This window comes from Drosophila subpulchrella, chromosome X (assembly GCF_014743375.2).
Source record: "Drosophila subpulchrella strain 33 F10 #4 breed RU33 chromosome X, RU_Dsub_v1.1 Primary Assembly, whole genome shotgun sequence".
In the NCBI taxonomy this organism is placed as follows: domain Eukaryota; kingdom Metazoa; phylum Arthropoda; class Insecta; order Diptera; family Drosophilidae; genus Drosophila; species Drosophila subpulchrella.
Genome location: NC_050613.1, coordinates 6,302,569 through 6,313,351, shown reverse-complemented (window position 1 = coordinate 6,313,351; position 10,783 = coordinate 6,302,569). Strand labels below are relative to the sequence as shown.

Below are 10,783 nucleotides of genomic sequence, written 5' to 3'. Positions count from 1 at the left end.
ACCAGTTACAATGTACCTACATGGATATAAATTTAAAGTAGGATTTCTATGTGACTCTTGTAAATGCTTTTATATTTCCCTGGCTGGTCTACAAATATTTTCTACGCTTAAGGTTCTATCTCCAGCACGTCGATCACTTCCAGCTTTAACTACAATACCCTTCAAATTAAGTGGATAAACACCAACAAAAAATGACTCACATCAGCGAATCGCGTTTGTTGTTAATGGCTGAGAGCTGGGCTTGGGAATCGAGTTTAAAACCGTAGCCGGCACTTTGTCAGCGGTTTAGTTGGAGTTAAGCGCGCATTCGGTAAACATGTCGAATTTCAATCGGATCTTGAGCGGCAGCATTGTGATCTGCTTGGCACTTGTCAAATTTAGTGCGGGTGAGTGGGGGCGGTATGAGAAAATCGTCGCAAAATAGTGAAAAATCGAAAAATGTTATAATAAAATATTTAAGAACCTAACAAGCTGCTCGCTAAGCAAATATAAAAGTAACTAAAATATTCAATGGAGAGAATCCAACTCACACTTAAGTTTGATTCTACATGGTACTCAACGAGCTGCGAGTAAATAAATAACAAATCACACTAATGGATAATAAAGCCCTGAAAAATTGTATTTACTAGTGATAGAAATTATTGAACCGGTCTCCAAAAGCGGAATATTTTTTTAAGTTTTTTTTTGTGAACACGCATCTTATTCACACAAATAAGCATATCCCAAGTAATTTTTTTCAAATATATGTGTTGGTTGTTGATGGTAGAGAAGACTTGCTTCTAATTTCTACCCCTTTACTTATTAATTTATAAAATTTCCATTTGGTATTTTTTTTTTTGGGTCAATTACCTTATAAATATTACATTTCAAGTATATATTTCTTTTCCAGTGGACGCTCAGGCCGGAACGGTGCACTGGAACAATGGAAACGCGGCTGGTGTGGGCGCCTTCTCGAATGCCCAGTCGAGTGGAATGCATCCGCCGGGTAGTCTAGGTGGCCAGGATCCGCAGTATAGCTACGGGTATGCCGGAATCGATTCCCGGGGTCCCTATGGCGGAGCGGGTGGCAATGGAGCTTACTATGTGAGCGGCACGGACGAGCATGGTCGCCCCTTCTCCTACGGAAACCAGGCCGGACAGCCGGGACAGCCCGGCTACATGGGCGTACGGCCCGATCCCAACTATCCGGGTTCTTACGGCTATCAGAGCGCGGCAGCGGTCATCACCACCCCAGTGGGAGCGGCCTTGACCCTACTAGCACTGGGACTATCGCTGGCCACCATGAGACTTTGATGCGGTTGCACCGCGAGAAAGGTTAATTGTGTGGATCGTTTTTTTTTACTTAGTTTCTAAGCTTAATTTATGTATCGTTTTCAATTATGTAAATTTTTCGTTAAATACAAAAACTAAAGATCAAGACAATGGTTTATATTCCTTCTTTTTACATATTTGTTTCTCACAAATTATTGTTAAACTTGATCGCTTTTTAAACTTCTGTCTTGTTTTGTATAAACATGATTGTAAGAGTTAACAGATTAAACAAGATAAAAAAAAGCTATAATCGATGGCCTCGACTATTGTATACCCGTTACTCATCTAAAGGTAGTGCGAGAGAGATGGATATATGCATGCTGCGCAGTGCAAGTTTATTTAATTCGAGTATCGCCTATAACGCAAAAACCCCTCTGGCTCCCACATTTTTGAAGATTTTCTAAAAGTGTAAAAGGATTTTGTACTTATTATCAGTACCTATCTACATGCCAAAAGTTATTCAAAGGTAAACGACTGCAATTATTTACTTTAAGGCAATTGAGATTGTAAAGAAATTTTCTTTCATATAAAAAACCCCGAAGACTGAATTTTTCCCCTTAAAATATTTTTCTTTTTAATCCACAGTAGGCTTTGATATCTAAATTAAAACTACGCTATTCGACCCCCTACTGTCCCAGATCTTTTTCCAAACCATTTCGGTAGTGTTCAGACGTGTTAAATATACCTTTCTTACAAAATTGTACGTAACTTTTGGAAACTAGAAAAATGTCGTTCACTGATAGGCAGTTAGGGAGACTTGTGATAGATTGCATGGATGCCATGGGTGGATCCGCCACCTTGGAAGTTATTCTGCGCTCATTAAGCACGGCCACCGGAACTAGAGCCCTAAAACTTGTAGACAAAGTGGACATCATCATCGGAAAGTATATGGAGAGAGGACTAGTTCAAAGGCTGAACGGATTGTATTATATAGTCGAGGACCCACCAAAGGAAACTTTCGATTTTTATAATTAAGGATGGTAATCTAGTGGTATGTATTGCTTTTTGTGTCTCTGTGCGTCCAATAATATGCAATTTTTTCAGATACCAAGTTCAAGAACCCTTTTTTTTTTGTAAATTTTTAGTGTAAGCATAGACTGGTTTCAAATTTACATAAAATAATAATAAATGTACATACAATTAAAGAAAAACTGATGCTTACTTTCTAAATAAAAATTTGAAATGTACGAAATTGTTATACCTGTTTGAGAGACCTACTGAAACCTACCGACATTCAGAATCTTGACTGACAAAAAGACCCACAAATGAGTTCGTGAAATATACAAATTATTTTTTCGCACGCAGCTGCGCAGTTTTAGTGACTAACGATAAACAAGTTGAATTAGCAGATCGTGTACGTCATCTTCTTGGGGCACGCCCACACAATTGATATATTTAGGCGAGCAACGCCCATGTAATTATCCTCCCTCCGGAAGGCAAAAAACAGAAGAAACGAGGTCGAAACGAAAACAAAGACGATAAACAAGTATGGAATCGGAGGGGCTGACACCTGTTGATAAAGCTTTTGGGCCAATTTAACTGAGTCACAGGGCCCCATGAGCTCATAGCCACCCCAGAAGATACGAAAATACTCAGAATACATATGTTTGCATGTAAACACAAGGGGACTTAATTGAGACATGCCCATGTAGGCACTAATTAGCTCACACATAAGTAGATCTGACTTTCTTCTATCTGGGAACATATGTACATTTGAGGGAACGATTTACCCGGTGATTAACTTAATTGCCCATCCAAGAGATTTTGTCTGTTTTGCCTGTTTAGCGGCGTTGATGTCAATGTCAAAGTGCGATCACTTTTGATTTCAGTTCTCAGTCTTACGTGCTGGCGATAATAATCATACCCCTCACTTTATTGTGGGCGTGATGTGTCGGGCAAGAGAGCTGGCTGATCCGACTAATTTAGGCAGGGAATACCCTAGGCATAAATGGTAACGTAGTAAATAAACCTTTACCATAAAAGCAATAAACATAAGGTTAGTTATCTTCTAAACGTATACCTTATCGCCAAAAAAAAAACTTTCTTTAAAGAAAAGAGATAATACAACATATTTATAAAATATAAATTATTACTTGTGCCTTGTCTATAAAGTATGAGATCTGTTAACACAAGTAGGTATGTATATAATTAATGATAGCCTTAAGATATTTTTTCCTGTAGAGGCTATTCTCTAGTCGAGCCAATCATTGCCATATTATTATTAGACTTGTTTTTTTTTTTATCGAGGCGTGTGAACTTGATTTGGTGTGGATCGAAGGTAGTACAAAGGTAATACCTTGTTCGATAAAAATGCCCCGAAGACGTTGAAAGAAAACCCAACTAATAGAAAAGACCTGGTATAATCTGCCAAAAAATACATTTATTAGTCTAGTAATAAACAATAATTATATTTGATTTGTTTTATTGATCTTGTTTTGTTCTTGTTCCTGTTTTTTTTTTATTTATTTTGTTCTTGCTCTGTTAAAGGTTCATTTTCATTTGTTGTGTTGTGTTGTGGATTTTCAGTTTTTCGTTACAATTTTATTAAAATGTATTTCTTAAAGCAAACATTGAAGAAGAAGATCAGACCGTAGGCTTACAGACGTATGGTATAACTAACAACTACATGGAAATTATCATGCCAAAGGACTTCGATAAGACTGGAATGAGATGATTTTCAAACTAGTCTTTTTCTTTTGTTATTCGATTTCTCAACAAAATACATTAGGGGTTCCACATTTTTTGTTTCATTAATCCAACAAAAACCTGCGAAAAAACATGTTCATCGTTTAACTTGTAATCAGAGGCATTAGTGTGTATGTTCGTGTGTTTCCGTTAGTGTGGGTTGACTGTACTCTGCTGTCTACCATTTATAATACAAAGTGGTTTGCATTGCTTTCGGTTGCGGTTGCTTCCTGTGGATCCATCAATTTGCCTATAGAAATATATATGTGTCCTTGTATTGGCCCAGCAGGAACAAGGCTTCAGTATATATAGATATCTATATATATGTATATGTGTATGTATATGTATATGTATTGTGTATATATATATATATCATATATATGGCATACAAATATATTTTGGTTGTTTGTTTTGGTAATTTAGGCTACAATTTGTGGTTGCTTGTTGATTTTTCACTAATTGAATTCATTCGTCGTCCTGCTTCACTAGGTATACATATGTATTAATGGATCGTATGTTCCTTATGTGTGCGTGTGTGTGTGTGTATGAGTGTGTTTGAGTTCCTGTTGTTGTATACTTGTATCATATGTCTGGCTATGCTCCCTATATATATGTATGTATATGTGTATCTATATACGATTTCTATCTTTTGCACATTCTATTCCAAAGCGTCGACAGCATCTCTATCTCGTGTCCTACGTTGCTTTATCCATAGCTCTACACATTGCCACGCCTACTAGCCTACACCTAACCACCGCCCACGCATCCGGCAGATCTGGAAAGTACATATATCCCTTTTCAGCCCGAAAGTAGGCCCCGATAATAACTTGCCCGTCCTCAAATCACATTAAAAAATAAGGAAAAACAGGTTGTTGGTTTAAAAAAATAATACATATAATTCATATATATTCATGTATATATATTAATAAAACTATACACTTGTGCATAGATGTATGTATGTGTGTTTGGGTGTGCATAAATAGGTTTCTTAGAATCGCTTAATGTTTTTTTTTGTGTATTTGGTATAAAACAAACTATTAGCAATATCAACTTAGTAACTAAAAACGTTACAACTAAATTAAATTAAGATTACAAAAAAAATATTCATATGGATAAGGATATTTGTTTATATAGAACTACGTATATATATAATATATATATATTATATAATATAATATAATAATGTGACTTGTTGTTGTTTCTGTTCTTGCCTAAAGATTCTTTTTAACTGTTTGCAGCTGAATAATAAAGAAAACAGAAAATCGCAACTCTGAAATCAAATTTCCAAAATAAAACGAAAACAAAAAATATGTGTCAAATTAAGAGTACAAACTGTTTTTTTCTTCGCTTACAAAAACTAACAACAACTAAAAAAATATACCAACAGCGCCTAGCAAAAATCGATGTCAAGTCTTCCAGTTTTCCGCCTCTGGAGCCAGAAATCTCATTTCGAAGTTTTAAATAGTTAAGTTGGTCTGTCTGTGCGCAAAGTTTTTGCCTTAGCATCAATAGGTTAAGTGGGGTTTTTCATGTCTGAATTTATAGACTAATTAGAATGGGATTTTTTAATTTTGAGTATAAATGAAACGAGAAGAGAAACCTATAGCCCAAGATATCCTCGTAAATTATTGTGGGTTACTATAAATCATACACTTTTCACAGTTAGAATCCAATATGTTGCAATAATGTTGCAAATTTCTAAGAATTAAAAATGGGAATATTTCAAATTTGTATCTTTTCGTCATTAGAATTTAAAGTCGGTAGACATATTTTGGCGATTCAGAACTAATGTTTTTAATGGGTGCGAGACGCATCCATTTCAAAAACCACTAACTTTAATGGTAATATCGACCAAGATTAGTGTTTATTCTTTAAAATAAAACTCTTAACGCAATTTAAACACTTCCGATTCCATGACAGTTCGGATGAATTTCTGTGGCACCCACAATTATTATGTAGCAATGGTCATTGTTGCTCTAAAGGACTAATGAGTAACAGGGTACAAGAAACATAACTATTGGATATAGGTTCCAAGAACTTCTTGAGCGACAAGATCATAAGCGAGCGGGAAACTGTACACAGAATGTTGACTAACTCGATATTAATGATAATAAATACATACAACTTAATAACAAAAATATCCATGTGTGTGTTTGGTTGTGGGTTGGGGTAGTCAGAATAAATAAGTTATGTAATACAATGTAAAATATTTAATGCTTTCTCCTAGCAGTTGGTTCCTCCCCTAAATTCTCCATTCATTCCTCGCATCTCTCAAAATCTCCCACATCTTGGTGAGAAGCCTTCGCCTACGTTTTGGTCTGGTGTGTGTCTGTGTGTAGCCGTGTGTCCTGGGTGTCCTAGGTGTCCTGGATGGTGCTGTGTGTCTCTTATCCTGCCCCGACAGAGGTATGTATATTAGATTGTGTATTTGGGTCCGGAAACATCGAACGACCGGCGCAACGAGAGCAATCGTAATTTGATTAGGAACAACGAATGCATCTGCACCCCACCTGGCAGATATCTCTCAACAACGAAGAGACAAAATATCTTTAACAATACTGTAGACTGATCAAAACAATGTAACTTTCATCCTATGATTTCCTTGTCCTCTGCCAGGGCTTTCTCCCTCCACTCCCCCTCACGTTACTCCTCTTCGCTCCTGCGATTGCCACCGCAATCTGAATTTAAGCTAATGTTACTACACTCCACAGTTCATCTGTCCCATTGGGAGCTCGATCATGCCTTGCGCTAGCTGGAGCTGCACACGAGCCCGTTCTTCTGGGGCAGCTTGAGCAGGCGTCGCGTCCGGAACTCGTAGGCTCGGCGGCAGAACATCACCAGCTCCGGATTGGTATGTTCCGGCACCGTACGCACTGGAAATCCGGGGGCGGTGGCACTGCTCGGCCGGCGGGGCACAATGCTCACGTCTTCCACTTCCTCCTCGGCGGCACGCAGGCGGCGACGATACCTGGGGGTAATTAGAATGTCATTACAGTTCAGCCAATGTTTTTCATTTCCACATACCTGCAGTACTCGCTGAAGGTGAGCACGTAGCACTTGTCCTCAACGCAGGCCACCGAGTTGTGATCACGGTGCCGGGAGGCGTAGACCTCGTCGGGACAATCGTTGCGCTGCCGTCCCTGGTCAGTGTGCTCCGGCCGGTAATACCACAGCAGCGACATCATCATCTCGCCTGTGGGTACAGAAGAATTTAGTTTACATTTCACAGACAAATAATAATTCTTACAACGTTACATGGGCTTTAAATAAATATTGTATTTTGTTTTTTAGTTACTTTAAGTTATTTAGATTACGATCCCGGTCCCTTTGATTGGACTTATAGTTAGGGAGATATATGAGTTGCAAGTTTTATTACCATGCTATGAACCACGTCCACCAATGGACACGATATATTAACCTTATTGAAAGCTTGCACGAAGGATTTTGACAATTTTTAATATTTACTAACTTAAACTTGTTATGATGTCCATCGAAAGAGTTTTAAATATTTTAAATAATTTTGGTTTAACTTAAAAATTATGTAAGTTTGAAATAGCGATCAAAGTTATAAAAAAAATATTATATTATTAATATTATGAACAAGTGAAAAAGTAAGCCCTTTGTAACCCCACAGAGCTTGCTACCGCATTTTCTAGAACCCTTACCATCTTCGGGGTTCTGCCAGAGGTGCGCCACCTTGGCCACGTAGGGCAGTTCGTTGTCCTCATTGGCCTTGAGTAGCACACAGTCCCGGATGCGAATGATGTCGCCCTCCACATGCCGCATGGCCGGGTAGCAGGTGCGCAACACTAGCGGATCATCGCTCTATAGATTAAATGAAGAGATTAGTTTAGAATTAAACCAATACATTGTTATATTGCCCACTCACATTAAGAAAAACGGCGCCCTGAAAGGCCTTGCCCGCCCACATCCATCCATTGTTCCACTTGGGCACCACATTGGCCTTGGTTGCCGGCGGCTGGGTCACATCCAGCTCGTAACTGACACCTCCAGGTCGCTGTCGCTGGCGCTTGCGATTTCCGAACTTGCAGCGCGACCTGGCCCGCTTCGTGTGCGTCGACTGACCCTGACGGTTGGGCGGAGGAGTAGCTGTTGGGGCAACGCCAGTGGATCCCACCGCTGGTTGATTGGGCACCAGGAACTGGTGTTGCTCTTCGGAATGTTGCTGCTGCTGCTGCTGCTGGGAGGTTGATGTTGCTGTTGCCGTTGCAGTCGGTGGCTCAAGGAACTTCTGGGCCTGCAGATCTGCCGTCTGATACTCGTTGTTGTTGGTCTCCTGGGCAGAAGATGCAGTGGCTGCTGTCACCGCTGCCGCTGCCTGTGTTTCTGTCGAGGATGCAACTGTCGCCGCAGCTGCCGCCGATGACTTCTTGCTCTTGCCCTTTGCTTTGGTGGCAGGCTGTTTGCGTGGCTTTTTACACGGCAAGGATGTTTCGGAAATAGCTTCCGCCGCTGGCTTTTTGGTCTCCGACTTGGAGCGCTTCTCGGCTGCGGGCTGTTTGCCCCTGTGCTCCGTCGCTGGGGTCAGCGGCGAGGAGGCGGTGTATAGTCCACCCACTGCCGTCGGCGCCTGCTTGCGACTGCTGTGATTCAGCTCCGGGTCACTAAAGTAACCACGACTCAGAGCCGTATCCAAGCCTTCGAGCAGATGCAGAGCGGCAACTTCCTGTTTCCGCGGACGCGCCCTCTTTGGCGAGGCGCTGGGCGTGGCCGAGCTGTGGACCTGTGCCATCATGGGTGCTTGCTCCTTGGCGCCGAGTCCATCTGCTCCCGGCTCTGTTGGAGTGACTCCCAAAGAGGAGGACGCCGCAGCTGCTGCTGCCGCCTCACGTTGCTGGCGTCTTTGCTGCTGCTGCTCGCGGCGCTGCAGACGCATCCGCTGCTGCTGTCGCTGCGTGAGGATCATCTGACGCCGCTTGGCATACTTGGCCGGTGCACGTCCGTGCCGACGGATGAACCTGCGACCGGGACACAGGTAGTTCTTGGGCTCCGCCTGCTTGATCAGGCTCTTGTAGCTGTGATTCGTCTTGGTCTTCTTGTTGCCACCGGAGGAGGCCAGCAGGTTGATACGCTGCTTGCTGCCGCCGGGCGTGGGCTGCAGCTCCTCGCTGGCCTGTTGTTCCTGCTGTTCCTCCTGTTGCTCTGGCTCTGGTTCCGTTTTGGCCACAGCAGGCACTGGTGCCACTTTCGGCTCCTGTTCCTGCTCCGGATCCGGTTCGGGTTCCGTTTTGATGGTGGGCTTCAGATCCGGCAATTCGCTGATATGTGTGCTGGTCTGCGCCTCACTTTCGTGCTCGATTTTGATTTTGGTTTCTGCTTTGATTTCCGCTTTAAGTACGAAAGGCATCTCTGGTTCCGTTTCCATTTTGGTCGAAGCTCCTTTTGGATGCTTCAACGGCTTCTCCGGCAGCTGCTTCTCCGAGAGCTGCTTCTCCGGAAGCTGCTGCTGCTGCTGCTGGGCGGCATAGACCATCTCCCTGGCCATGCTCTTGCCGATCCTCGCCTTGCGCGGTACTGCTGCTGCCGCCTGGGGTGCGGTGACTGGGGGCGGGGTGGTGCAGGTGAGATCGTACGCCTCGATGTGCTGATGCTGCCCAACGTGACTCTTGTCCATCCGCAGACCCAGACGCAATCGGAGCTCCAGCTCCGCCTCCTGCTCCTGATCGTCGAGTAGCTTCTCGTCACTGGCGCAGTAGCTCTCCGGCGGAGTGGGCGGCGGCATCACATGCGCCTCGTACTGCATCTTGGTCACCTGAGGATTCTCGCCCTTGAGCTCCGTCTTCACGAGCATCTGGCACTGGGTGCCCATTGTGGCGGTGGTGGCCGTCGTGTTCGTGTTTGTTGCTGCTGTTGCCCGTGAGGTCGTCTCACTTGTCTGGCTGCTGCTGTTGCTGCTGGTGATGCTGCTACTGCTGGTGTTGGTGTTGCAACTGTTGCTGGTATCGCCGCAACTGTTGCTATTGATGGGTGTGACATTTTTCACTGGGCCTCTACTGGTAGTCAACGCTGACGCTGTAGTTGTTGTAGCGTTGCTGCAGGCAGTCAAAGTGCTGCTGCTGCCGCTGCTGCTGCTGATATTGCTGTTGCTCGTGGCACTCAGCAACATATTGCTGCTGCAGCCGCTGCTGCCGTTCTTGCTGCTGCTCTGGTCGATGTTGCTGATGATGTTGCTACCAATATGAGGCCCAGTATGGACGTTTTTTGGACACGATTGAGGCATTGGGCAGGGACACTGCGGTGGATACTCTGCAAAGATTAAAAATAGGTGGGAGTTAAAAAATGCAGGCACATTAAGGAGTGTTGCCAACTGTCAATCCATACAAGTATTTGATTCTACAATTTTTACTGGATTAGAAAGTCTTAAAGAACGGCAATTTGTATCCTAGTACAAGGGTTTTACCAGTTGTTCCTCGAATTAACTGCCTAATAACATACTATAAGTTACAGGAAAACGGTTTTAATCATATATTTCAAGGTGACTATGATCACTTTGGGTAAAAGCTGTTCTTTACACAAGTCTACGCTGCGCAAATATTTTGTATGATGCTGTAGCATTTCTGTTTTGGTTCATAAATTAATAAGTAACATTTTAACCAGTGTTTTTTATGTATAAAAGGTAGATAGATGAATCGGTTCGATTTTGTTTAATTAATTCGCATACATCAACTTAGTTTTTATTCACCAGTTTAAAGCTTTTCTGTTTCTTTTAAGCCCTTACAAATTGATTCCATATTATTCAAAAAAAAAAAATCATATCATAAGACCC

General features: G+C 42.3%; 2 protein-coding genes across 6 annotated transcripts in view; one reads left to right on the top strand and one right to left on the bottom strand.

Moving 5' to 3' along the window:
* The first annotated feature begins 294 nt into the window (after nt 1-294).
* On the top strand, nt 295-1,404 carry LOC119556890 (galectin-3). Its single transcript, XM_037869370.1, has 2 exons — nt 295-386; nt 890-1,404. Exons 1-2 carry the CDS (start codon nt 317-319, stop codon nt 1,291-1,293), a joined length of 474 nt encoding a protein of 157 aa, XP_037725298.1. The 5' UTR covers nt 295-316; the 3' UTR covers nt 1,294-1,404.
* Nucleotides 1,405-4,868: 3,464 nt separating this feature from the next.
* The window catches only part of LOC119558019 (chromatin modification-related protein eaf-1), a 48,776-nt gene continuing 42,861 nt past the window's right edge, over nt 4,869-10,783 (bottom strand). For all 5 annotated transcript variants that reach the window (XM_037871131.1, XM_037871135.1, XM_037871134.1 and 2 more), the window contains 4 exons: nt 7,886-10,263; nt 7,662-7,821; nt 7,021-7,189; nt 4,869-6,964 (listed from right to left, as the gene is read on the bottom strand). In XM_037871131.1, the coding sequence (XP_037727059.1) occupies nt 6,745-6,964; nt 7,021-7,189; nt 7,662-7,821; nt 7,886-10,263 (2,927 nt within the window). In that variant the 3' untranslated portion in view covers nt 4,869-6,744. The remainder of the gene's footprint in view (nt 6,965-7,020; nt 7,190-7,661; nt 7,822-7,885; nt 10,264-10,783) is intronic.

Bases quoted from the DNA above. Each gene is read 5' to 3' on its own strand.
- LOC119556890 (XM_037869370.1), top strand. From the start codon at position 317: ATGTCGAATTTCAATCGGATCTTGAGCGGCAGCATTGTGATCTGCTTG. The intron at 387-889 runs GTGAGTGGGGGC...TTTCTTTTCCAG, and splicing joins ACTTGTCAAATTTAGTGCGG to TGGACGCTCAGGCCGGAACG.